The 26,595-nt window shown below is 48.6% G+C and overlaps 1 protein-coding gene across 7 annotated transcripts in view; it reads right to left on the bottom strand.

Moving 5' to 3' along the window:
* Positions 1 to 26,595, bottom strand: part of FMNL3 (formin like 3) — a 54,003-nt gene that overhangs the window by 16,914 nt on the left and 10,494 nt on the right. For 5 of the 7 annotated variants that reach the window (XM_004778862.3, XM_013049154.2, XM_004778861.3 and 2 more), the window contains exons 2-4: positions 4,764 to 4,847; positions 2,685 to 2,765; positions 2,325 to 2,401 (exon numbers count right to left, since the gene is read on the bottom strand). The exons of 1 other annotated variant lie outside the window; for it this stretch is intronic. In XM_004778862.3, coding sequence (XP_004778919.1) covers positions 2,325 to 2,401; positions 2,685 to 2,765; positions 4,764 to 4,847 — 242 coding nt within the window. Of the gene's footprint in view, positions 1 to 2,324; positions 2,402 to 2,684; positions 2,766 to 4,763; positions 4,848 to 6,844; positions 6,951 to 26,595 lie in introns of those variants that run through there. One more of the 7 variants, XM_045073165.1, reaches the window with a different exon arrangement.

The raw sequence follows: 26,595 nt of genomic DNA, 5'->3' as shown, positions 1-26,595 counted from the left end.
ATTCAAGAGCCAATCCCAGGAGGGCTATTACAGAACAGGTTCATTCCACAACACAGACAAACACTAAACTCTTAGGACAAAACCCTGACTCTCCTCAGTGCTCCATTCCCTTGGCTGTCTGGGGGTCTTCAGAGGCAGCTGCACCCAACAGCCCAACAGGGCTGCCTCTCTCCCGAGGCTGGGACACCAGCGCCATGTTTGCCGGCCACACCCTGGGACACAGTGAGAGCTTGGGCCAGGAGCATCAGGCTCAGCTGAGGCTGACTGACACCGGAGCTGCCTGAAGTTAGCTTCCTCTCTGGGGGCCGACAGGCCTCCCGTTTCCTGTCTGTCTGCTCTCCAGCTCCCCACCCCCTTCTCATTTCCTGTCTGAGTCTACACTGCTATTTTCGGGATCTTGACACTTTGAGGAGAGGTTAAAGGGCACTTCAGCAAGGCAGAGAAACCAATACAAACTGGAGAGAGGAGGAGCTGGTGAGGCTCTGGAATCCCACTTCCCAGCCCATCCAGCTCCAGGGCCGGAGTTCCCATTGGGCTGGCCCTATACACCAGGCTCCGGCAGGTCGTGGGGCGGATCAGGCTGGGACAGAAGCAGGAGCCTCCTCTCCCCTCCTTGCCCTGGGCTCCTACCACCCGGGAGCACCCACACCCTGGCCCGACAGCCTGACAAACTCTTCTTGCCTAGGAATCTGGGAAGGAGCCTGACCCTCCCACATAACTGCCCGGAGAAGCCACAGTTCAGACGACAGACAGGAGCTCCTAAAATGCCAGACGCCAAACTGTTCCCTGGGAACCGAGGGCCAGGTCCAGACCTCTAACTCGTGTGCCAGCTGCCAAGAGGCCCCAGGCCTGGGAACCACGCTGCTCTCGCCCCAGCTCCTGGCCGGTGGCCAGAGAGGCAGGCCCCAGGTAGAAAGGGTGAGCAGAGGGGAGTGTCGCACACGGCTCTGGGGTCTTCTCCTGTGAAGAATGGGCTCCATCCTCTTGTGACCAAGACTTACTAAGAAAGAACAGAAGGCCTGAGAGGGAGGGGAGGGGAGTAGTAGGCCCTGCAGGGTGCTGTGGAGGACGGTAGGTGGGATTTGGAGTCACTCTCTGTCTCACTGCCCCATCACCTCCCCTCTCACACACAGGCTAGCTGAGGAGGCCCTGCCACTCCTTCTGTGAGGACTCACCACATACAGCAGGAAGCTGAGTTTCACGTTTGCTAGCATGTCAGCTTTCACTCTGGTTCATGGATGGGGTGTGGAAGCCAATTCTGGCCACCAGGCACAGCTGCTGAGGCCAGGAACTATCCCTTTCCTGTTCTGTCCTGTGCCATTTCCCCCATGACTGCTGCCTCGGCAGCTGGCTGCAAACAGGTAGCCTCTCTGAGAGCCCAGGCAGGCCCAGCCCAGTGTGGACAAATGGGCAGGAGGGGAAAGGCAGATGACGTTATTTGGCTCTTTCTACCCCTGCTCTCAGGAAGCCCAGGACCCTGGGGACGGCACCTGCCCAACCACCCTCTCCTCCACCCCAAGCTCTACTTCTCACTCCTGTGAGCTCTCAGTATCTGTGCCAGGCCCCCCGGTGAGGATTGTGGCCCCGCCTGCCGTCCTCCATCAGGTTTCCCTTGATATCCTCTGTGTACACTCTCTCTGTCTCTATCTTGCTCTCACTTTCACTACATATACTCTGACTGGTTACAGTTTTAGAAAACCGAGACCACTTGCCATCTGTCACTGTACCTTACGCATTAGCCTCTGGCTTGTTCAGCAAGTTCGGGTTCCCCACTCAGAGACTAGCAAACAAGACCCACGCCGTTCCTAGGGACCTGTTAATAGGCTGGTGATACCACGGTCTGTAGATGCAGGAAATGTTCGATTCCTGGCCCCCACTGCCTTTGATCTACTTTCTAGGTGCCCTAGGAAGCTGCTTCTGCTCCTGAACTGAGATGGTCTTGCAATCAAGAAAACAGTCTTCTGGGCACCACACAGTCTGGGAACGAGGTCTCAGCTACCCAATGTAATGTGCTCCCCCATCTCCAGCACTCTCTGGGCCTCCCTTGGACCACCCCCAGGCCACAGGCAGACTGAGTCTCAGCTGCGACAGGAATGTCGTCTACTTAAAGCCACAGGCTGAAGACCCCAGGAGAGGCCCCCAGCCTGCCAACAGCATCTAGTCAGCAGCTGGCAGAGTCAAAAGGGAGAAAAGCCAGAAAAAGAGCACTCTGAAGTTCTGGGGAACCCAAAGTCGTTCAAGGGGCAACCGTGCCTCATGGCCGGGAGATCAACAAGCCACCCATCCTCAGAGACGCCGGATCCTGATGGCCGATTCTGACTCACCCAATGTGGTTGGTGCGAAGTGAGATCTCCAGCTCCCTCAGTACTTTGGTTGACTCCTGCACTCTCCTCCTGAACTTCTGTAAACATGGAATTTCCTGTCACTATTGGAGCGCCCCCCCCATCCAAGTTTACAGCACAAACAAAGGGGGTAGAAAAGGAAAGGGAGGGGACGCGAGAGGGCAGGTACAAGCCTTCCCTCTGTGAGGAGCCAGCCACTCTAGGCCCATGGCCTCAGAACCCAGAAACCCAACTCCCATTGCCCAGAAGCGGATGTCCCACCCCCAGTCACAGGGTCTGCCCCCCAAACCCCACAGGACTATAAGGGGCAGCAAGGTGGGGCCTCCCTGCCTCACGCTTCACCTTCCGGGTTACGCTGGGGTCCAAGAAGCTCTGGAGTTTCTGGATGTAAGTGTGGGGAGGATTCTTCACCTGGAACCGTTCCTGTGAGGGAAACATGCGTGTGTGCACAGACACCCACAGTTTGAGGAGAGTGTCAAGGAAGTCAAACCCTGATGACGTTCAGTGTCAGGGGACCCAGACTCCTCAAGTTGTCAGCTGGCCCCTAACATCATCCAGCCAGAGGCTCTCTTCCTTGACTTATTTTCAGGCGCTTCTCATCTACTGCCATCTTCCCCTTCTCTGATTAGTGATCTCTGAGCCTAAAATATTTTTCTATGTTGAAAATTATTTTAAGAGCCTGCTGCTTGCTAAGATGTGGAGATTAAAGAGCTGCTAACACCAAAATAATGGAACAATTGAGAAATGATGTCCACTGCCTAACTGACTGATGGCCCGGGACTAGGAGGGCCATGGAGAGAGGAGCGAGGCTTCATAGAATGCAACCTCTTCAGCCCTAAACCCAGACTTGGGGTTGCACTGGCTTTGTAGCACTAACAAATTCAGGGCTGGAACACACGTTCTGTTCCTTTCCCAGACCTCAGGCCCTGGGCCCCAACCATCGAGGCAACCTCAAATGCTAAACCTGCTTTTGGCAAGGTCATCCCTCGATCCCCTTCCACGAAGAGCACAGGATCATGGAACTCTGCCTTCCCCGTTTTGGTCCAACCCCCGCATCAGACCCCAGAGAAAACTCAGGGAAAACTCTTCAGCGTTCTGGTCCTATTAGGGCCTTCACCACTGAGATATCTGCAGAGTTGAGGGGTGGAGGGAGCGACACGGGGCTCAGGGAGAATGATCTCATGTTAGCAAACAGAACCTAAACACAAAATGAAAGCAAAAAGTAAGGTGTGAATAAGAGTCAAAATTAGGCGACCTGGAAAAGACTGGGAGATCATCAATTAAAGATACTCAGTGCCAACAGGCGACTGTTGTCCAATCCCAAGCAAGGGTCATCAAGCTTGCCAGATCTGCTTAATGCAGAACACGAGGAAACGGGCCTTCCCTGAAGAAGTGGGGAACAGGACAAGGAGGTCTCAAGCATAATTCCACCTCAGGTCAAGCAGCCTGATTTGGGGGGCAGCGGAACATAACAGCTAGCACAGATGGGGTTGGCTGCTTTGCCCTGGTGCCAGTGTCAGGCACGGAACTGAGCCGCAAGTTCTTCATCCATAAAACGTAATAGCACTTTCTTCAGGGGGGTTTTGTGAGGATTAAATGAGATATTTCAGTATATATAAGTCCTTGGTCCCCCGTAAGTACTTAATAAATGTTAGCTATTCTGGTTCTGTTCGGGGCTTGAAAAGAAATCGTCAATCTGTGAGCATGCCAGGCGAAGTTTCCATGCCTCCCAAGAGGTAAGGAAGTAAAAGCGGACTCTCCTAGCTATGCAGACAGGCCTGTCCAAGTTCAGAAACTCATGACTTGTGAAATTTAAATGCATGCAGGGTAAAGAGCCAGGCCATGGGTCCTGGGTCTCAGTTCCGAGCTAAGTAATAATCTCTGTAATCTCTTCCAGCTTGAAACACTGTTCATGTAGGGAGAGCTTCCAATCCTCATATTTTGAGATTTGGGAACAGAAGATAACAGAGGACTCGGTCTGCTCATTCTCAGATGCCTGTCAATAATGAGAAAAACCTGAGGTGCCAGGGCTGGGGCAGAGCAAGAGAGAGAGAAGATCCTTTGGTCTACCCTGCCAGGCAGGGCTCTCACCCTGGAAAAAGGCAGAAACAAGCTCTATTGGGAAAGACACCCAACTCCTCTGCAGACAGCCAGCAGGACCTACACAAACTTCCTTCAGGCTGCTGCCCATCAGGAGGAAACCAGGACAGCTCTTTGCAGGATTCAGAGGGGAACTTGGCCTGCCAGCCCTGTGTCTGTAAAGAGAACCCTCTTGGTACAAGAAGTGAGCACGGACTGAGGCCAAGCCCAGGCAAGGGTTTCTCAAGGGACCCCAGGGCTGTGGTCAGTGCCTTTGGCCCTGCTGCCTTGTCCAGTCCAAGAAACAGCTCCTACTCCTGGGCCTCGCCCCAAACCCCGTACCTGGTCACAGATCAGATCCCACTTCTTCTCATTGTCATACTGCCGCAGGAGCCGGGCCTTGTCGGGAGGCAGGTTCATGGAGCTCTGAGGAGAGAACCTGAGTCAACAGGGTTGAAAACTCCCTGCACCCAGAGGAGAGAAGGGGATAGCATGCAGGCCTTTCCCCTCCTGGGCCCTGGGCTTCACCTTAACACTCTGTGACTGATAAGGAGGGCTCGGAGAGGCGCGACGGTCTTGCCTCCCCCCTTCATATTTAGTTCAGTTTGGTTGAGTTTGGTTTTCCAATTTAGTGAGTTGAGATTAACTTTATTTTGAATGAAAACAAACATTAAAACCGAAGAGGCTAGAAGATAGGAGAAATCCCTCCAAGTAGGAAATGCAGTGTTTCACAAAGCTTTTGTTTCTTTTCTATTTTAAGTATATACATATACATAGGCACACACACCAGTTATGCCATAAAATGTGTTTCTTAACTTGGGACAGGGCAAAAAAGTTTGAAAGCTACTTGTCTAGAACAGCAACTTTCAATCTGCTTCTCCCCCACAGCCAGAGGGATGCCTGGCCTTCCTGTATCATACATGACCGTGGGTGGACGTCGAGCCAGCCACAGCCTATGTGGATGCCACGAGTCTACCCCTTTGCCCCATATCAGGATGCAAGTGCCTGAGAAGGATACTGACATAAAGATAACAGCTCATTTTTTTAAGGAAAAAATTTACAAAATTTCAGTTCTTTAATTTTTTAGTAACAAGTTACTTATGACACACTTCCCAATTAATGAAGACACAGGAAAGTGTCCCAATCCCTTCCTGAAAGACACTCTAACCTGGAATACAGAAGGCAGACCAAGAGTTATCTTATTTTGCTCACTACTGTTTGCTGAATGAATAAAGGAATAAAAGCGGGCATGAGTGAGGGAAGCCCAAGGCACCCATGGGCTAGTGCTATGCAGGCCAGCAGCCCTACCTTCCCCTCCACACCCAGCCAAGCTTCTCTTCTAGCCACTGGGACTGCAGGTCACAGCCTTTGCCTCTAAAGGCAGATCGTTGCACCTGCCCCTAGTGCCCATACTCCTGAATCAAATATGATCTCCTACCTGAAGTATGATAGCTGTCTGATAACCCATGTGACTTCCCACAAATCCAGCCTCTCCTCCGAGCCCGCCGCAGACCACCTGGAAGGCCTTCCCCTCCTCTCTCTCTCTCCCCACACTACTCACTGCTCCAAGTTCAGCTCTAACTCCCCGGGCACCCAAGCATGGCCAATGTTTACATCTGCCCACTCCTTGACATTCTCATCCCTGGGGACATGAATTGTGTGCACCCAGGATTCCGAGGAGACACACAAGCCCTGTGTTATTCCAGAAGTGGAAACATGCTAGGAGTGGGCCTTGCATTTTCTAAGAATCTGAGAGACAAACCTTAAATATCATTTATTTCTGTTAGACATATTATGCATTTGTCTACACACACTCTATTAACTAGCTAGACACTCATCTAGCCCCCCAAGGACGGTGTCTATTCATATGGTCTCCAACCCCTGATGATGTCTAATACTCTGATAGGCGTCTAGTGGCGAGGAAGTAGACGGTATATATAAGGTTAAGGCATCCTGGTTCTGAGTAATGGGCCCAGCTCTGGGCCAGAAACCCGGTCACTAAAGCTCAAAAAAGGAGAATAGTTGGGATTTTTGCTCAGTTTTTAGGTATAAGCCAAAATGGGGCAAGAGAGAGAAGACAAGAAGGGAAAGAGGATCCCGCATTACACCCCTCTTCAGTTTCTGCTGCCCTGTGAGTCTACCTGCACTCCTGCAGGAAAGAGGGGCTAATCAAATCCCCCCCCCACCCTGATGCAGTAGGGACGGCTGGTTGGGCAAATACAATCCCAAATGTTCTGTTCTCTCTGAAACTACTTGGCTCAGGGCCATTCGCAGCCTGTCTGTGTGGAGAAGAGGACAGGGTCAGGAAGCCACAACAAAAGAGGGACCCCAAAGTCAAAGGTGAGCCCAGACCAAGGTCTCCCTCCCAACTGTAGCCAGGCTGCTGCTGGCTAAGCCCAAGTGAGAGCAGAGAAGACACAGACCTCGGGCCTGGATCTGGCTCTGTGCACATCTCAAGCCCTTCGTTGTCTTCTGCCTATTTCTCCCCAAGTCTGTGCCATGGAAATAGAAATAGTTGTCCCCCCTGGAAGAAAGAGACTGGCGGAGAAGGGGGAAGCCTGCCGCTGCTGCGGCAGACATCACATCCGGTCTACACCAACTTCCTCAGCCTCCGGCTGTCAGCTGCTGCAGCCTCACACTACCCCACAAGGCGAACTGGGGAGAAAATGTCTGGTGCCCCAGGGGCTTTGAAGATGGAACAAAGTCACCCCCTTTGGGAGCCCTAGCCCAAGAGCACGGAAAAGTGGAAAAGGCATACCAGGGTTCAACCTTTAGATGCCCAGGAGAGACGCCCACCCCTCTAGGAGTATGGACAGGGGTGGTAGATGTATGAATCAGCTCTGACCACAGGCCCACAAGCTCCAGGCTCGAGCTTTCGGTGGCACTTTCTGGGCAGTGATGCTGGCTTCTCTGTTTTTTGGGGGCCCAAGTGTGACGGGAAGGAAGTGGGGAGGGGAATTCCCCCCTGCCACCAGCACTACTAGCACACAGAGTCCGTACCCACCCACCGCGGACTTCTCTGGGTGACAGACAAGGGCCCTGGGGCTTCTGCAGCTACCCGATAACAGGCATGAGCCCAGCAGGGCTCTGACATCCTGAGTTCCGGGGACAGCCAGTGTCACGGGGACAAACGTGACACATTCCTGTCTCCATCAAAGGTGCGTTTCCTTGACACTTTTGTTGAGTGGTTCCATAGAGATAGTGAGCTCTCGTAAGGGAGGAGCCAGGCTCAGTCCTTGCTAATTGCTCACTGAGACCCTTGCTGACCAGAAGGGGGCGGCTCGACTGTCTTGAAGCAGAGGCACTGAAAACAGGAGTCAGAGGGCCCAAGATCAACTGTGCGCTCTTCAGAGCTCATCCATAAAATGGAGATAATCTCATTATTTCACAGGGGTTTATGAGGATTAAATGATAAATATTTTATATCTGGATGTGTCTGGAACACCGTGGGTGTTCCACTGTCTTCTTCCCCTTCCTCCTGAAAATCTCGGGTATTGTTCTTGTTTCCCTGCTTCTGGGTTGTCTCAGTCTCTGCCTCTGTCCCTCCTTCAGCGCTTCTTCTCAACCACTCAGGACACAGCCACCCATTGCCCCTACCCCCAACCCCCACACCTCTCACCAACCCTAAGACTAGGAGATAGTTAAATACCAACATCCTCGAGAAAAGAGACCCCGGAGAGATGGGGGGTGAAAGGGAAGATGAACTTACACTGAAAGCAACTCGGAGACTGATTCTGAGACATCAGAACAACCAGCCAGAAATCTAATAATAAAAACCTATAACGGGAAGAAGCAGAAAGGGGAGGATCTGACGCTTCTCCAGCAGGGCTGTTAGGTTTACTGCCAGTTTGAGGTCAGGCACAGAGCCTTGCTCAGTGCCTAAACCCCTCCTGGGTTCTGTGGGAACAAGGCTTCCTTACTCCCCACCCAAGCCCTGTCAGACCCCGTGAAGTCAAGGAGGAGGAAGGTGACTCTGGTCACAGAGGTTCCCTTCCCTTTCCTGCTCTGTACCCGTAGCCCGTTAGCCCCTCCTCGTTTCCTTCCCATGGCAGGGGAAGGGAAATGCCGGTGGGGTTGGAGTTTCCTTAGAAGGTGTGGGTCCCTGCTCTGGAGCTCACCCCTGACTGTCAGCCTCCTCCGGCTGGGCCTGGGGAAAACCCAACCAACAGAAGTAGGAACCACCAAAAACTCCCAACTGTTTCTGTTGGTCCCAGTCAATCACGATGAGTCTTAGGAACAGAAATGGCACGGCTCTGCTGAGAGGCAGGAAGAGGGATGTGTGAAATTTTCCCGTGAAGGGGATTCTGGAGGCTTTAGGGAAGGCAGGCGGGGACTGTTTATTCTGAGCAAATTCAGAATGTGAGTTGGTTTTCTTCATATTTTCCCCCTCAAAGCCATCTTCCCACCAGGTCCCTTATGGCTAACATGTCTCCCACGTGTGGTAGGCCCAGTCCCCATACTCAGCCTGTGGGGTTGGTGAGCCTGGAAAGCTGAATCTAGAACTTCCCCAGAGACTAAATGAGACGACGTCCTGGGCACCACCTGCTGCTGAGCCCCTGGCCACAGCTGCCAACAAGTCCTCTTGGGCACCTACAGATCAGCCCATGGTACAGATGAGCAGAAGCAGAATGTGGTGAGGAGGCACAAGGTTGGGGAGCCCAGGAGATGGCTGTAGGTGGAGCTGGAGCCCTGTGTCTATGCCCTGCGTTCCCTCACAAACCAATAGTCCTGCCCAAGCCAACAGCAAAGCAAGCAACACCAGGCACAAAGGCCCGTCCCCAGTTGCCAAAAGGACAGAGTACTAGGAGTGGCCCAGCTCGCCCTGCCCTCCACGTATCTTTACTGGTGGGCAGGAGGCACAGCTGTGGCCAGCTGGGCACTGCTCCCAAAGGGCAAGAGCTCAAGGAGGTGGGAGGTACCAGCTCCTGCCGCCTTGGCCCCCTCGGCGGCCACAGCCAGCCCCGCTGCAGTAGCAGCTCCCAGACAATGAGAGTTATTTTCAGCCAGCGCTTTAACACAAGCCAGCTGGCCAGGGTGCAGGGCGGGAGTCCTCCGCCCAGCCCGCCCAGACAGCAGCCGCTGGCCCCGCCCACTGCCTACGCCCAGGCCGCCTCGGCGTCACTGTTTATCTCCTTTCCGCGCAGCAACTCCTGGCGCCCCCCCCCCCGTAGCCCCCACCGGGGTCAAACTGTAATCCTGTGTAAAAGAAACCAAAAAAATCAGAGAGTTTGATCACAGATCCAATAGCTGACATTCATTATGTCCGGATCCGGGAAGCAGAGCAGGCCCTCCAAACACGCCCCCTCTTTTCCCCAGTCCCGTGACTGGCAGGAGTCAGGCAGGGGAGGAAGCGGAGCGAGAGGGGGCCAGGTCTCCCTGCCAGCCAGAAAATGAGGCTCAGGACAGCTATCTTGACCTCCCTCCCTCCCTCCGGTCCGTCTTTCCAGACCTTAGGTTCGGAGATGATCGCTTGAGACAGCCTGGAATGAACCGGAGCCAACAGTGAAAGGTTCCGGGAGAAGAACTATATCCTGTGGCAGAAAGGCAACCTAAACCAGGTTTAGGACACTTGGCTGGAGGGAGAGGCAGCCCTCCCCACCCAGATGGAGTGGGGGCGAACACTTCCCTCGGACCCTGCACATCAGACAGTTCAAGGATGGGAAGGGATGGGCTCCAGGCCTCCAGCCCTGGTGCTGCCGCACCCCACAGCCTCAGCAGCAGGGCTCCCTCTGTTCCTCATCTCCTTCTGGCTGCAAGACCCTGCACAGGACCCAACTCTAGCCACACACAGCTTCCTCGAGGCCTGAGCTGCCCTGTTACACTTATGGGAAAGGTGCTGGGGTACCGCATGACAGAAGACATCACAAGAGGGTGCTCCTTGACTTGAGTGTCCACAGTGGCTATGCCTAGCCTCCTGTTTTTGTTGACTTGGAGCTGTCACTCGGGACAAGCTGCCAGGGGAAAGCCAGCTTGCATAGACTCAGAGCCCTGTCTGGAGAACGTGCTTCTGTGGTCACTGATGACTCTATAACCAGAAATGACTTGCTGAGCAGTTATGGGCCAAGTCCCTGAGCAGCCTGGAGGAAAAAGAGATGGATTCACCAGATGTCTCAGGCTGAACTCTGCAACTCACACCAGGGAAGTCCGAGGAAGGAGAGGCCCTCGAAGGCCAGCATCAAAGAGGTGGCTTTTTCCCAAATACGACCGTATCCCGGAGGCCTCTTCTTCACCCTGGAGGACCCTTCCAGTGGATCCTGAGAAGGCAAAGGAATTTGGCCATCTCCCAGATGCCAGCAAAACCCCCAGGTCTACCTCTATCACACTGGAGGCCTCACACCTGATATCAAATAACCTCTGTAGGTAACCTGGCCCCCAGCTGCCAGGTGAGGCCATCCCTTCTGGCCTCCTCCATCAGGATGCACACAAGCTCACAGAGAGGAACTCATGTTAGCTATTCCCAACTGAGCCCCCAGGCCCTTGCTGAACAGCCACTGCCACAGCAACCTGATCTGTCTGCTGGCTCCTCAGCCCCTCCTCGCGGTTAGCCAGACCCACACACTCCCCAGTTACGCAAAATGGAAACTATTCTGCTGGGGGCAGCTGGGTTTCCAAAGCTGAGGAGGCTTGGGGCAGAGCCTCCCATTCTCTCTGTGGCCAACCAGTGTCCCCCCTTCTCCTCATGAGATTTTCCCCTCCTGCCTGGGGAACCCTGAGAGGCAGCGCTGCCTCTCAGAGGACACAACATCCCACAACGAGCATTTTCCTCTCTCCCCAGACCATCACCTGTTACTCACTGAGACCCAGTATGTGCCCCTCCCAGGGCCTCGCATCCATACCTTCCCTTCCATTCCCAGTGTCACCATCAGATAGGCCCTTATTGTTTACTCCTGACATTCTAGGATAATCCTCCAGCTAGCATCCCTGTTTCCTGCTTCCAGCCCTCTTTCCCACCAACCTGCACATAGTGAAATTTCTCAACTTCTCAGCTTCTAAGAGAAATCACCTCTCTTCTCAGTTCTGACAGAACTCTTCTCTGACTCCTTAATCATTTACACAAAAAAACCGTCTGAACTCCTTGGCCTGCTGTTCTTAGCATCTTAAAATAAGAAAGAGCTTCAGAGATAAGATTCTCCCGCAGGCTGGCCCCTTGTCCTCTGACCAGCCTTGTCCTCTTCTGGACTTTCTCCTGGAACAGCCATGCTTGCCATAGGAGCTGCTTGTAACTGATGTTTCCCCAATCTTCTGAATCCCTACCTATGACTGACTCAAAATCCATCAGCTCTGTGACCACCCAACCTAAATCATCAGCCCCTCTTGTGAGCTCCAAACCCTAATCATACATGAAGAATGAAATGGCAGAGACCTTGTTATCCCTCACCCTCTTGTCCTCATCTTCCTGAGTAATGAATCTTCAATGTTCACTTGAGTACTTGGCAGCCCAGAATTGATGTATTTCTCATCTTCCCTTGAATTTAGGTACGGCTATGTGACTATATAGGACAGAAACAGAAGTAGTGTGTACAATTTCTGACAGGTGTCATTAAGGGGAAGGAGCATACCCTTCTTTTCCCCTTTCTGCTTCCAGCTGGGGAAGGAGATCTGAAATGCAGAGGTAATGGCTGGAACTTTAATAGCTATTCTGGACCATGAAGTGACCTTGGAAATGAAGTCCAGATAGATGAAACAACAAGAAAGAAAATACTTGGTCACTGATATCATGGACTTTAGCCCAAATTAAATGTCTTCCCTGTAGTGTCATTCATGTGTGTGTTTCCTCTATTCACAAGGAGAACATGAATTCCTTGAGGGTAGGGGTCATGCCTTATCCCTTTGTGAATCATGTGCAGGTGCTTAATTAGTAACTGATTTATCCTGCTACTACTTCTCCTCCTACCACCAAGTTCTTTTTTGGCCCCTGGTTATTTTTGGAGGGGAGTACCCAATTTCTCACTATTGCCTTTCCTATTTCTGGGCTCTCTCTCCTATCATCTAATTTAATATAGCCCAAATCACTTTCTTTATTTGCTGCATCTCCCTCAGCAAGCTCCCACTCCTCATTCAGAATTTCAACTCTGTCCTTCAGTTCATGCCATAAATCTGAGCCACTCTCCTGCCCTTCTTTTTAATCGGCCTCATCTTAGAGCCTGCTAGACCCTAGGCTCTCCAGCCCTGGGATTACCACCAGATTATTTACCACAGTAGTGCTCTATAAATATTGGGCAAGTTGAATTTCCCCATGCATATATTCCTCTTCCTCCTATTTTTAAGTGTTCTGCTCCACGACACCCCAGAGAGATCATTCCCAACTGTCAGCAATGCCTCGCCTTCAGTTCAAAATAGATGGGATCCTACCTTTGCCAGCAAATCTTTCATAAGTGGTAAGATTCCCACCCCCTCCCCCAACAGTTCTCCACACATGTACTAAGCCTTAAAAATGTAGTCAGAGAGCTGTGATTTATGGCGAATATCTTCTTGCCTTTTCTTGGACATCCAATAAATATCCTATCATAACCTCTGAGTGTGGTTAAAGCAGTGACTGATGGGCCATACCGCTCTGGCATGAATCCTGACTTTACCATTTACTAGATATGTGGCCTTGAGAGCATCATTTAACCTCTATGAGCCTCAGTTGCCTCATCTATGGAGGTAGAAATACTATCTCCTTCGTATGGTTGCTCTGATGATAAAATCTGTTAATATATGTAAATTATTTATTTACTATATGTAAAGCATTTAAATCAGAACCTAGGTAGTAAATGTTACATAGAATGCTAGCAATGGGGGTGCCTGGGTGGCTCAGTGGGTTAAAGCCTCTGCCTTCGGCTCAGGTCATGGTCCCAGGGTCCTGGGATCGAACCCCGCATCGGGCTCTCCGCTCAGCGGGGAGTCTGCTTCCTCCTCTCTCTCTGCCTGCCTCTCTGCCTACTTGTGATCTCTGTCAAATAAATAAATAAAATCTTTAAAAAAAAAAAAAAGAATGCTAGCAATGTGTTTTTGCTTGGGTTTTTTTTATTTGGCACATAGCTGGAAAACAACCATACACCAAGCACTAAGCTTAGAGCTGGAAATATTAAAATAAATAGGGTGGGATCCCTCCATTCAGGAAGTTTGTATCCAGAGAGCAAGGTAGATGAGCAAAGCAGGGGTGAGTGTAGGTAGCACTGCTGGGAGAGAGCGGTGCATGGCCCTGTGGGAACCTGGGGAGGCAACATCTAATTGGACAGAGGAATCAAGGAAGGCTTCCCGGAAGAGACCCTGGAGGACTTAATCTTTTTTTTTTTTTTTAAGATTTTATTTATTTATTTGACAGAGACAGAGAGGGAACACAAGAAGGGGAGTGGGAGAGGGAAAAGCAGGCTTCTTCATGAGCAAGGACCCCGATGTGGGCCTCGATCCCAGGACCCTGGGATCATGACCTGAGCCGAAGGTAGCCACTTAATGACTGAGCCACCCAGGCGCCCTGGAGGATTTAATCTTAAACATCAGGCAGAGGGAGTCAGGCAAAGGCAATGAAGGAGGGGAAGATGGTGATATTCTAGGCAAGGAGACAGCATCTCTATGACATGGAAGTGCAAAACATCCTAAAAAGTCCAGAAGGCCCTAAGTGATTTGCAGAGATGAAATGACAGTGTATAGGAGGAAATTATTGTAGGCGGGGAACAGTCTGAAGACAAAGGGGCTTAGGAGCTAAGGTAATCAGGTGGCCATGAAGAGAATAATGATGCCACTATTAAAATGAAAATAGTAATAATGACAAAAGCTACCATTTATTCACAGAACCGTGATAAGAGCTATCCATGAATTATCTCATTGAATTCTCACAACAAGCCTATGAAGCTGGGACTATCATTACTCCCATTTTAGAGGTGAGTTAGCAAAGGCTTGGGAAGGCTGTGGAACCTGCCCATATTCACAGAGCAAATATGGGGTGGAGCCGGGATTTGAACCCAGGTCTGACTTCAAAGCCTGAGCTTGTAACCCAATACAATGAGGCAATGGATTACATTAGGCCTTCTCTGTGCCTTTTCAAATTGCATGTACCCTTCGGGATCAACACAATCAAACTTCCTCACGGATTCCCCTGCCCCCCCCAAACCACCCAGAGTTCACACACTGCTCCTTCCTCTGAATTTGCTCCTTCTTCTGAACTTGCAGGAGGTTTACTGCCCTTCACCTCCTATTGGCAATCGTATTCAATCACACCTTCAACAACGCTATGTTATCACACACTGTGCCAACGGGAAGACACGTTTTGCTTTGTGGTCACTCCTATATATTTACAAAGAAAGGATATTGCAGTTTATAAACACCTGCTCTGGGCCAGGTGCTGTGCTAGATCCTTTAATTACAAGATGTCATGGAAAAAAATCACTTCTGTCTCATATTGTTATTCACCTTTCATATTTTGTGCTATTTCCCAAACTATGCTGTAAGCTCCATGAGGGCACAGACTTTGCTTTGAACACACTTTTCCTAGACAAGAGTGTCTGGCTCCCAGAGGAAGTTCCGTAGACACCGAGGGCCAGCCGTGTGGACAGCAAAGGCCAGCTGGGGGGCAGCACGCCATCTCACCCAGTACACGGGCGAGGGACCCAGCTCTGGCTTTCCCGGAGTCTCATTATAAAACCAGGAGCTTATTATCAAACCATAAAACTTAATGAATCCCTTCCTTCCTCCAGATGATATGTGGGACAGGCACGACTCCTGCTTTATGGAAGGATAAACTGAGGCCCAGCATGGGCACAAGTGATATGAGCCCGGGAGAGCACTCCAAGTCTTCTGTCTCCTTGCTTTCTCAATTGCTCTCAAATGTGGGGCTGTCCTCAGGGCTGCCGTGTTCCTGTCCTCTTAGGGGAGGAATCATAATGACCCCAGTCTGCTCTTCCCCATGAGCAGTCTTCCCAACACGGCCCCCCTCATGCCTTTAAGGACGGCCAGAGCTTGACACAGGTGTCATGGGTGCCCACACCCCAGTTCCATCTTTGAGTGTCCCAGATTTTTTATGTCTCGTTTGACCGTCCCCCTAGAAAAACAGCAACAACAGCATCTCTCTGGGGTTAGCCTTCTGAGAGTTACCACCCCATGACCCAAAGAGATCTTGATTCTTCTCTGTGTTTTACAACGTCTGGACCCCTCAGAACCGTTTCCACTCAGGGCCACAGATGTGGAGGAGAACATTCCTGAGCATCTCGTACACACTAGGCACTTTTACTCCCATAATCTCCCTTACTGCCTTCAACAACCTCTGCAGGGAACTGTTATGCCTGTTTAATTGGTGAGAGGATGTAGAATCTGAAACAAACTGGTTCGAGATCATACAGAATGTGGCAGAACACAGATTCAAATCCAGATAAATGGCCTCCAACATAACTTTTGCCAGAATGTGGCTCTTTCTACCATGTCCTGCCATCTCTTTACCAAAATAAATAAATAAATAAATAAAATCTCCATTTCTAACTTGGGAAGGTCACCTGGATTCATCAGACTGGCTTTGGTTGATCATTAAACAGTGGTTCCTTGCCCAGCACAACTGGGGTAAAACCAGCCAAACAAGGTGTGCCAGGCACCTCAAGTTCACGGCTTTCGTCTCAGAGTAAGAAGGAGACCCTGCAGAGCAAAGAGACAAGGGAACTGCCTTCTTGAACACCACATGGTGACAATGCCCTTGTATAAATGGCATCTTAAGCATTCAGAGTACTATGGGTAACAGCAAGGACTTTGCAATCACAATGACCTAGATTTGAATCCTGGTACTTTTTAAGAGATAGTGGGAAAGTTACTGAATTTCTTTCTTTCTTTTTTTTTTTTTTTAAGATTTTATTTATTTATTTGACAGAGATCACAAGTAGGCAGAGAGGCAGGCAGAGAGAGAGAGGGGAGCAGGCTCCCTGCTGAGCAGAGAGCCCGATGCAGGGCTCAAAGATCCCAGGACCCTGAGACCATGACCTGAGCTGAAGGCAGAGGCTTACTTAACTCACTGAGCCGCCCAGGCGCCCATTACTGAATTTCTTTGAACTAAAGTTTCTTCATCTAAAAATGCAAATTATGGTATCTACCCCTTATAAGAATTAAGTGAAGGGATGAATGAATGAAAAGGATTTTGCATGGCACCTGGCATGGGAGAAGGGCTCTATAAACAGCACCTGGGGTGAGTCACAGCTGACTTGAGGTGTCATAGTCCTTTAAAATACATCAAGGTGAGAGTATATTGATAGAGTGGAACAATATAGGTTAAATATATTTATTTATAAGTTTCTTAATTCTCTAGGTTAGAGCAATTGCACACACATCCCCTTTGAAAGATCAGACCGAGATACCAACGACCACTCAGGAGATTCACAGGAAAGCTGGGACTAGAATTTGGGGAGATACAAATGAGTCATTGACGAAGGGTTGCTGAGTGATCTGGAACAACTTCTCTAACCTTTTAGAGATTTTGCTAAGCTGTCTTTAGTGTTCCATCTCATCGCAAATCCCTTATTTCCCCATTGTCTCCTGACTTCCTCAGGTTAAATCTGCAGCCCGCAAACCTGAGGTCTGATTTCTACCACAAATCTCTATTTTTGGCCCCCTCAACTAACGACTCCTCTAGCAAGTCTGTCCTCTCCTTGAGATTGTGCCTGCCCTCCCAGTCACTTGAAGGGCTATGCTGTCTGTGGGGACAGAAAAAAAGGCAAGAGAATGCTTCAGCCCCCAATTTTATTTGACCAATAGACACTGATGATTGTCAAGTATTTCTTTCGATCCCAGACTTCTCCTTTGAGTTTCAGCTTTAAAAACCCAACTGCAGGGGCACCTGGGTGGTTCAGTGGGCTAAGCCTCTGCTTCGACTCAGGTGATGGTCTCAGGGTCCTAGGATCCAGCCCTGCCATTGGGAATCTCTGCTCAGCAGGGAACCTGCTCCCCCCTCCCAACCCCGCCTGCCTCTATGCCTACTTATGATCGATCTCTCTGTGTCAACTAAATAAATAAAATCTTTAAATATCCAACTGCCCATTAGACATTCCCCTTGACTTCCACAATCTCCATGACCTCACGTGCCTCAAACCAGCCTCATCGGGTTTCCTTCTGTTATTTTCTCTCCTGCATTCACAACCTCCATTTAACTCGTCCCAGCAAGCTAGAAACCTGCGGGGGGGGGGGCGCATACTTCATTCCCCCCATATTCCTCATGTTCATCTTCCCAAGGTCAAATCTAATCAGTTGTCAAGTCCCCCACATTTCTTTTCATAACCACCCGGCGACTCTGTTGCACAGTCTCCATCACGCACTCCAGCCCTCGTTCAGGCTCCCACTGTCATCACCACACCATCCAGGCCTTGACCACTCTCGCTGCACCCTCCCCTCCCGCCACCACTCAGCCTGACACCTCACACTCCAACAACACTGAGCCACTGCACAAGGATTCTTGACATATCTATCTGCTCTGCCTCACCTTGCTGCCTCTACTCAAGTTGTCCCCTCTACCCAGAACGCTTTTTCTCTCCGACATGTCTCTCCAACTCCTAATTATCCCTTTAGCCAACCTTGATTTCCTCGCACAGGCAGGAGTCCCCGATCCCCACCTCTCCTCCGTGCCCCCAGATGCTCCTGCATTATCGATCCCGCTGCACTTCCCAAACTGTAGATTGCAATTACATGTTTAGTGTGTTTGTCTCCCTCTTTAGACTACACTCCTGGGGGCAGACACTGTCTTAGTCATCTTGACTTTTCTGGCACTTAACATAATTCTAAGTGCTCAGTAAGTGCTTATGGAGTGAATGAAGGCTAGGCTGCAGTCAGCAAGTCTGTGAGGGCTGGCGCTGGGTCCTTCTCTCCCTCTCCAGCCAGGGAGAATGTGAGCATTCTCAGCTCACAGCCTCAGGCCCTCCAGAGTACTGACGTGACTGTCACCTGCCCTACCATAGAGTAAGAAGGGAGTAACTTTCTGCCCTCTTGCCTCCAGAACAATCAGAAACAACTGGTGGTGTTTTCATACTGTTATGACATCACCGTGATATTTCCCTGGGCCTCTGCAGCAACAGGTACGAGAGGATTTCTTTACGATTCTTGGAAAGAATCAACTGAGAAGCCAAATGGCACCACACGCTGTCTAGCTGGCTACCCCTCACCTCCTGAGGTTATGCTCTAAACATCTAACAAGGATATTCTGGAGAAATGACAAATAAGTGCTCTGGGAGCCCACCAGGACCAGCTGCCCCATAAAAGCACAGATTCTTAATTCCTTAGTCACCCACGATGCCAGTAGTAATTAGCCAACCCAAAGGGAGAAGCAAGAGCTGCTATTGGACCATCATTCTGGAACTCGTGCCAGATGCACTGGAAAATAATCTGCAGACGTGAGCACTTTACAAGGGATTCACCAAGTGCCCTGGCTGCCAAGGGCCTGAGGATAATGAGCGCTTGTGTGATGCTGATTCCGCTGAGCAGTGAGTAAAAACAAAATAACCACAACCACAAACAAGAGGCCTGTCCAAAGTAAGGGGCTCAGGAATATCCTGGACACATAAGGTTCAAAAAAGACACTCTTCCCCAGTTAGCTCTTATCCATCCATCCCTTCTAGGACATTGTCTGGACCTTACCCTAAGGCTGGCATCAAGGGTAGGGGAGTATGTGATCTCCAATCTGCAAATGAACCCATATAAGAGTGGCCCCTACACCGCAGGATTCACTACTGTCTAGGAGCACACGTCTGGACCTGGGCAGGCCTATGCTAGCTCTTCTGGCCTTGGTAAATGCCCCAGTCCAGAAGCCTCTTAACATCCAGTCCTTCTGGGGCGCCTAGGTGGCTCTGTTGGTTAAGAGTCTGCCTTTGGCTCAAGTTATGATCCCAGAGTCCTGGGACTGAGCCCTGCATGCGGCTCCCTGCTTAGCAGGGAGTCTTCTTCTTTCTCTCCCTCTGCTGTTCTCTCTTTCTCTGTCAATTAAAATAAAATCTTTAACGTCCAATCTGTCCACGGCTATACAAGAAATGAAATGTGCTAAACGGTGGGCCAAGGGTTACACCAGTTCCTAAGGGCCCTAAGGCCTGTGGGTAGGTCAACTGGGAAAACAAGGGGACGACAGTGCGGTGTTTAGTTCAGTGATCTGACAACTTGTGCCACATAAAACCAGTCCCTACTCATCAATGGCAAATTCATATGTCTTGACTATTCTTTTTGGGCTCCTTGATACTAGATACCTGACGTGAAGAGGTTAGTGGTCTTAGAACATTTCTACTTAAAATTTACTAAGTGCCCACTATGCCAGACACAGCCCTGGATTTTTTACATCCTATAAAGTCCTTAGAAGCCAAGTATTATTATCCTGATTATTCAGATAAAGAAACTAAGGCTCAGGGAAATGAAGGCACTGGCCCAAGGTCACAGAGATAATAAACGGCAGAGCTAGAATTCAAATCCAGACCCGCAGAGTCCCAAAGCTCTTGAACACGCAAAAGGAATCCCTGAACTCCTTGCAGTTTCCCAGGCCAGACTTCTTATTCCTCCACCAGCCAAGAACACAGAGTGACTCCAGGAGATCTTGAGAGCATCAGGCTTGAGGAGCCGCGGAAAGAAAAGTATTTAAAAACTCTACTTCTATCCCAGTGGGCTACATAAATAACAAGACTGAATAATACTGACTTTACAGGAAGCCCTACAAAACTCTTGTTTGATCCTAACATGCCTCCCAAAGAGTTCCCCAAAGTCCTGCACAGCTCAGGCCCAGGCCTATGAACCCCAACCCTGCCCAGAGCAGGTACTAAAGGGAGAAAATGGAACAGCGTGTGGGGAGGAGACACATTTCTCCTCCACTTAAATACAGCCCAGGACCTCTGCAAATTAAAAGCTCCCTCTTTACTGAATCCACTCAGCTTTAGTTATAGGTCGTACTTTTTATTTTTGTAACCAGCCAACCCGCCAAATTATAGGCTCGGGCCACTGGTAGGCACGCCAAACACTGGGGCCAGTAGAGGCACTGCCCTTTCTGGCCTGAGGGTGGGTAGAGGAGTGAGGACTGAGCACCAGTCAAACCTGAAAAGGCAGAGGGCATGACCACTCCGCTGTGCTAAGTTGAGTGAGGAGCCTGGCCTCGCTTAGGCCACTGTGCTGCCCAGAGGGGAACAGGGTTCTAGAGGTCCCACACAGCAGCCATAGTGAACTCTTCTCTCATCCAAGTACTAACCATGCCTGACTCTGTTTAGCTTCTGAGATCAGATGAGATCAGGTATGTTCAGGGTGGTATGGCCACAGACCATAGTGAACTTTTCATACTATAAAGCAGATGGAGTCATTCCCCCGACAATCATATCCAAACTCCTTACCAAAGCTGATACAGTCTCCCATGATCTGGGCCCCGCTCAACTCTCTCCAGCATCCTTGTCAACCAATCTGGCATTCCCTCAGGTCCTGAACTGTGCAAAGCTCCTTCCCACTCCAAAGCTTTGCATGGGTTGTTCTCTCTTCCTAGAAAACCCTTCCCTGAGGTCTTTGCATATGGCTACATGATAGATCAGGGCAGGTGGGTCTGCAGAACCAGAGTAGAGAGACCACAAAAGGATCTGTGACAATACCGCAGGCAAGTGATGAGGACCAACTACAGGGGTGGTAGTACTATGGAGAGAAGGTGGGAGGAACAGTAGCCTAGCATGACTCCTGGGGGTCTGGCCTGGACGACTCACTGAAAAAGGGTGCGGTGTCATCCTTCTGCCCTCTACACCAGTAGCAGGTAGAAAGGGGCTCACAAACACTGGACACTATTACTATGTGACACTATTACTATGACATTTATTAAGCCCCTACCATGAACAAGGCATTGTTAATAACACAAATTATTTAGTGCAAGACAATATTTCACCCTAAAGGAAGGCAAGGCAGTCTTGGCAAAGGAAAGAATTAGCCCAGAACCTGGTAACTAGAAGCAGAGTCTCCTAAATGTTTGGACTCCTGCAGTTCAGGGTAATGTCCGGATCATCTACCCAGTTTTGCTTACATCAAATTATTATTCTGATTTTGTAACCTTTAAGGACTGAGTTGGCATCTATTTCTCCTATATTACCATCGTTCAATTTAAAGAGCAAACCCATGAATGGCCAACCTATCTTACCAACCTATCTCTATTCCATGTTGGAAGCCGGGCAAGAAGGCCTCTTCTAACAATCAGACAAAACTCTCTGTGAACTGCCCATCTGTCCTGACCCACACTCAGCTCCCTTGTCTGCACCTGGGCTCCTCTGTCCCAGCAGCGGGGCTCCTGGCTGCCCCCTACATGGCTGGCTCATTTTTTTTTTTTTTAAGATTTTATTTATTTATTTGACAGACAGAGATCACAAGTAGGCAGAGAGGCAGGCAGAGAGAGATGAGAAAGCAGGCTCCCTGCTGAGCAGAGAGCCCGATGTGGGGCTCGATCCCAGGACACTGGGATCATGACCTGAGCCGAAGGCAAAGGCTTTAACCCACTGAGCCACCCAGGCCCCCCTGGCTGGCTCATTCTTCTCTTTAGTTCCCTCCCCTATGCTCTGGCCCGTATCTGCCTCCTCAACCACAGCTGCCACCGTTAAGACCCGACGGAAAGTCCATGCCCTCCTTAGAGCACTGCCTGATCAGCAGTCCTCTGTCACAGTGATTTTTCCCTAACTCTCCAGTCCTTCTGTGCTTGTAGCTGCGCGACACCCCATCACTTCGGGATCTCATTTGGTTTTCCCATGTGCATGGGATGAGGTGAGACAAAGAGCATCCCCAGGTTACGGATAAGATAACGGAGGTACACAAGGAGTCTCATAGACGGTCTGAAAACACACACTTGTTTTAATTCTCTGGCTGTTCAAAGTACAGTTCTAAGTATATAGTTTTGTCTCTCCGACTTAGATAGTGAGCACTGCCTTCTATTTCTTGGTATTTTCCCAAGTACTCAGCAAAATGGCATGTTTACAACAGGCCCCTAAGACCTATTTCCTTAATAAATCAAGAAAGGAAGAAAAATGAAATGAAAGCAGAAAACCTCTCATAAACTTCCAAGGCTATTTCTGGCCTTCATTTAGAGGGAGGCCTTGTTATGCTCTCTCCTAACAACTTGTTCTTTGCCTCCCAAGGACATATCGTAATTTGCGATGAAGTATTTATTTGCTTAATATCTGTATTTCCCTGTAAACTCCAAAAAGGCGGAGGTGATTATTTATTTTTTCACCATTGTATACCCAGTGGTATTGCTGGCACATAGTAAGTAAAAAACAAAACAAAACAAAACCTCCAAAAACCAAAAATCAAAACCAAAACTCTTGAATAGCCCATGTCCTAGTGGGGTAACTCTGGCTGACTCCAAAGTGCAAATCTTCCTACCACACCTCTTGGCAAAGGAAGAGTTGTTCTGGAACCTTCCATCTATTCTGCCGTAGCCTACACAATCCCCTCCAAAGCAGCAAGGCATCTGACCCCGAGGAGGGAAGGAAACCCTAGCTCACAATGTGGGCTTAGAGTCAGATGGCTCGGATTCACAGCCTGACTTCACTGCTTACTAACTGTGTGATCCTAAGTGAGCTACTTAACCTTCCTGGACCTCGGTTTCCTCATCTACAAAATGCAGATAATAAAACTACTTTGATAAATTTGTGACGATTAAATGAAATAATATGTGAAGAGCTTTGCAGGGTGCCTGGCATACCGTTAGCACTGGAAATGTTGGCTGTGAAAATGATTAGCTATCTGTATTCCTGGGAGATAAGAATCTAGAGAATGTGGCTTCCATGGGGATCAGGGCTGCTAAACGGACTTGACTTTGAGAAACTTAACAGCAGTGAAGCCCAGAGCTCACATTTATTCTCTTTGCTCACTTGACCCGCTACAGCTCTGCTAAGGCTGAAGGTGTGGCTTTCATCGGCCTAGAAATAAAAGGGGCTAAAAATATACAACCTGTGTCTGGGGGACCAAGGTCATGCCTACATTAAAGAATTTAAAATGCAGCCTCAGGGCAGAAGAGCATCTCCTAGGATTCTTTCTACTCCAAAAACTAGGGCCCGCTCAGCACAGGGCAGGGAATGGGCTATGGCCAGTTGCTGACCCCACTGGTGTCCTTTCTCCCTCTTGCTCTCTCTTGGTTCAGCGCAGAGAGTAAGAGGAGCTATTTTTTTTTTCCCCCGTAAAAACGTGCAGTCCTCATAAAAAATTAAAAAAAAAACAAAAAAAAAAAAAAAACAAACAAACAAAAAAAAAAAAAAAAAAAAAAAAAAAAAAAAAAAAACGTGCAGTCCTTCTCACTTATTTTTTCCCCTCCTTTTCCCTCAGAAGAGGAATAAATACATGAGTATATATTGTTAGAAAAAATTCAATCAATGCAAAAGCTTACAGAATAGAAAATGAGTCACTTTTCAGCCCCCGACTCTATCCATTGCTCCCCCTCAAGGGTCACCACAAATAACAGTTTGTTGTGGATTCTTCCAGGCCTTTTTCCTATATGTTTACATATAAACATATATGGCTTAAAAAGCATTATACATAGACTTCTTCTTTTTTTTTTTTTTTTAAAGATTTTATTTATTTATTTGTCAGAGATAGAGCGCGAGCGAAAGCGAGCACAGGCAGTCAGAGTGGAAGGCAGAGTCAGAGGGAGAAGCAGGCTCCCCGTGGAGCAAGGAGCCCGATGTGGGACTCGATCCCAGGACGCTGGGATCATGACCTGAGCCGAAGGCAGCTGCTTAACCAACTGAGCCACCCAGGCGTCCCTAGACTTCTTCTTTTAATTGCCTTTTTAGATGATTATATTTACACACACACACACACGTGTCCTGGAGATTCCCATCAGCCACAGCCATTAATATTGAGTGCCTATGGGGACACCTGGGTGGCTCAGTGGGTTAAGCCGCTGCCTTCCAGCCTGGGTCATGATCCCGGGGTCCTGGGATTGAGCCTCGCATCGGGCTCCCTGCTCAGCAGGGAACCTGCTTCCCTTCCTGCCTCTCTGCCTGCTTGTGATCTCTCTGTGTCAAATAAATAAATAAAAATCTTTATTAAAAAAAAAAAAAAGCTGAGAAAGTACTTTCTCCTCAAACATGTTCTCATTCTTTACAACTTACAAAATGTCTGAAACTGTTCTCTATCTTTACCTATCTTCTCCAAAGAGAGGCATTAAAAAAAAAAAAAAGAAAAAGAATACAAAAGAAATAAACAGCATGCTAAGATAGAGAATAATAAGTGAGGGAGGACTGAGAGGTGGGATTTTTTTTTTAACTGAGACCTGAGGTCTAAGCTGGGTAAAGCCACTTGAAGATCCAGGAAAAAGGCATTCCAGAAGAGGAAATGGCTTGTGCAAAGGCCCTGAGACAGAAAGGAGACTGTACTGAAATGAAAGAAGGCTAATGTAGAGCTTGGTAAACAGGAGGGTGAGTGAGGTTGAAGAGGTCTGCAGGACCAAATAATGTACAATCTTAAGGGCCAAGGCCAAGAGTTTGCTCTTTTTTGTTGTTTTTCTCCTGTATGTACCAAAGGAAGCCATTAAAGGTTTTAGGCTGGTGGAAAAAAATAAAAAATACAGGTTTTAAGCAGTTTTAAATGCTATGTGATTTCTATTTTGAATTTGTTTTGTGGAGAATGAATGGGGAGATCGAGAAAGGGGAAATAGAGGAAGCCAGTTGGTTGGATATAATAGAAGCAAGAACTGATATTGCTTCAACTAAAGCTATGGTAGTAGAGATAGAGAGAATGAGTAGATCTGAGATATACTTTTGGAGATGGAATTGGCAGGGCTTGCTAATAGGGCATAGTAAAGGGAGAAGGAAAAAATTAAGGATAACTCCCAGCATTTGCCTTGAGTAGGTGAATGGAGAGAAATTGGTATTTGGGCACAAAATAGACTATCAGGTTGTTCCCAGTTTTTTACTGTTGAATAATGCAGCCCTGAGGATCCTTTATATGCACCCCATGCATGTGTATTAACAGTTCTGTAGGACAGTTTCTTAGAAGATGGCCTGGTCAGAGGATATGGACATTGGAAATTGCTGTACACTATAAAATACCTTCTACAATGCCTGTACTGAATCGCCCCATTATTAATAGTGTATTAATGTACGATTAGACACCCATAGACATCAATCTCTCAAATTTCACCTAGATGATCAGCATTAAAAGTACATAGTTTAAATGTTCATTTCCTTAACTTCTAGTGAGATTAAGAATTTTTTCTTTTTTTTTAATTTTTTATTTTTTATTAACATATAATGTGTCATTAGCCCCAGGGGTACAGGTCTGTGAATCACCAGGTTTACACACTTCACAGCACTCACCATAGCATATACCCTCCCCCATGTCCGTAACACAATTACCCTATCCTTTCCCCCCTGCCCCCAGCAACCCTCAGTTTGTTTTGTGAGATTAAGAGTCTCTTATGGTTTGTCTCCCTCCCAATCCCATCTTGTTTCATTTTTTCCTTCCTAACCCTCCAAGCCCCCAACATTGCCTCTCAAATTCTTCATATCAGGGAGATCATATGGTAATTGTCTTTCTCTAATTGACTTATTTTGCTCAGCATAATACCCTCTAGTTCCATCCACGTCGTTGCAAAAGGCAAGATTTCATTTCTTTTGATGGCTGCATAATAAATAATTTTAAACTTTTAATTACATAATTAATACATAAGTACTTTCTCCTTGTAAAAAATGTAAACTTTATAAAGCTAAATTAAATTCCCTTTGACTTTCCTATTCCTCCAAATATGGTTCCTTCAGTCTCCATCCCAGAGGTAATGGCTGTACACTTCTAGAAATTTTCCTATGCATTAAAAAAATCTATATATGCAGGGCACCTGGGTGGCTCAGTTGATTAAGCATCTGCCTTCGGCTCAGGTCATGATCCCGGGGTCCTGGGAATGGAGCCCCATAGCGGGCTCCCTGCTCAGTGGGGAGTCTGCCTCTCCCTCTCCATTTTCTCCTTCCCTTGCTTGTTCTCTCTCTCACTCACTCTCTCTCAAATAAATAAAAATAAAATCTTTAAAAATAAAATGAAATAAAAATCTATATGTGCAATCAAGGATTGAGCATTTTTTTGAAGTTGTATTTCTAGCAGTCCTTTTAGCATGAGCAAAAAATCTAACTGAAAATTTTTGCTAAAGGCCTAAGTAAGTGACATTTCAGTTGAGACCTTCTCAAGGTTAGTTAACTGCTCTGAGCCCTGGTTTCCTCACCTATAAAACAGAAGTGGCACAAAG

This window comes from Mustela putorius, unplaced genomic scaffold, assembly GCF_011764305.1.
Source record: "Mustela putorius furo isolate JIRA1106 unplaced genomic scaffold, ASM1176430v1.1 tig00537227_pilon_pilon_pilon, whole genome shotgun sequence".
Lineage (NCBI taxonomy): Eukaryota > Metazoa > Chordata > Mammalia > Carnivora > Mustelidae > Mustela > Mustela putorius.
This window is presented reverse-complemented; position numbering and strand designations above follow the sequence as displayed.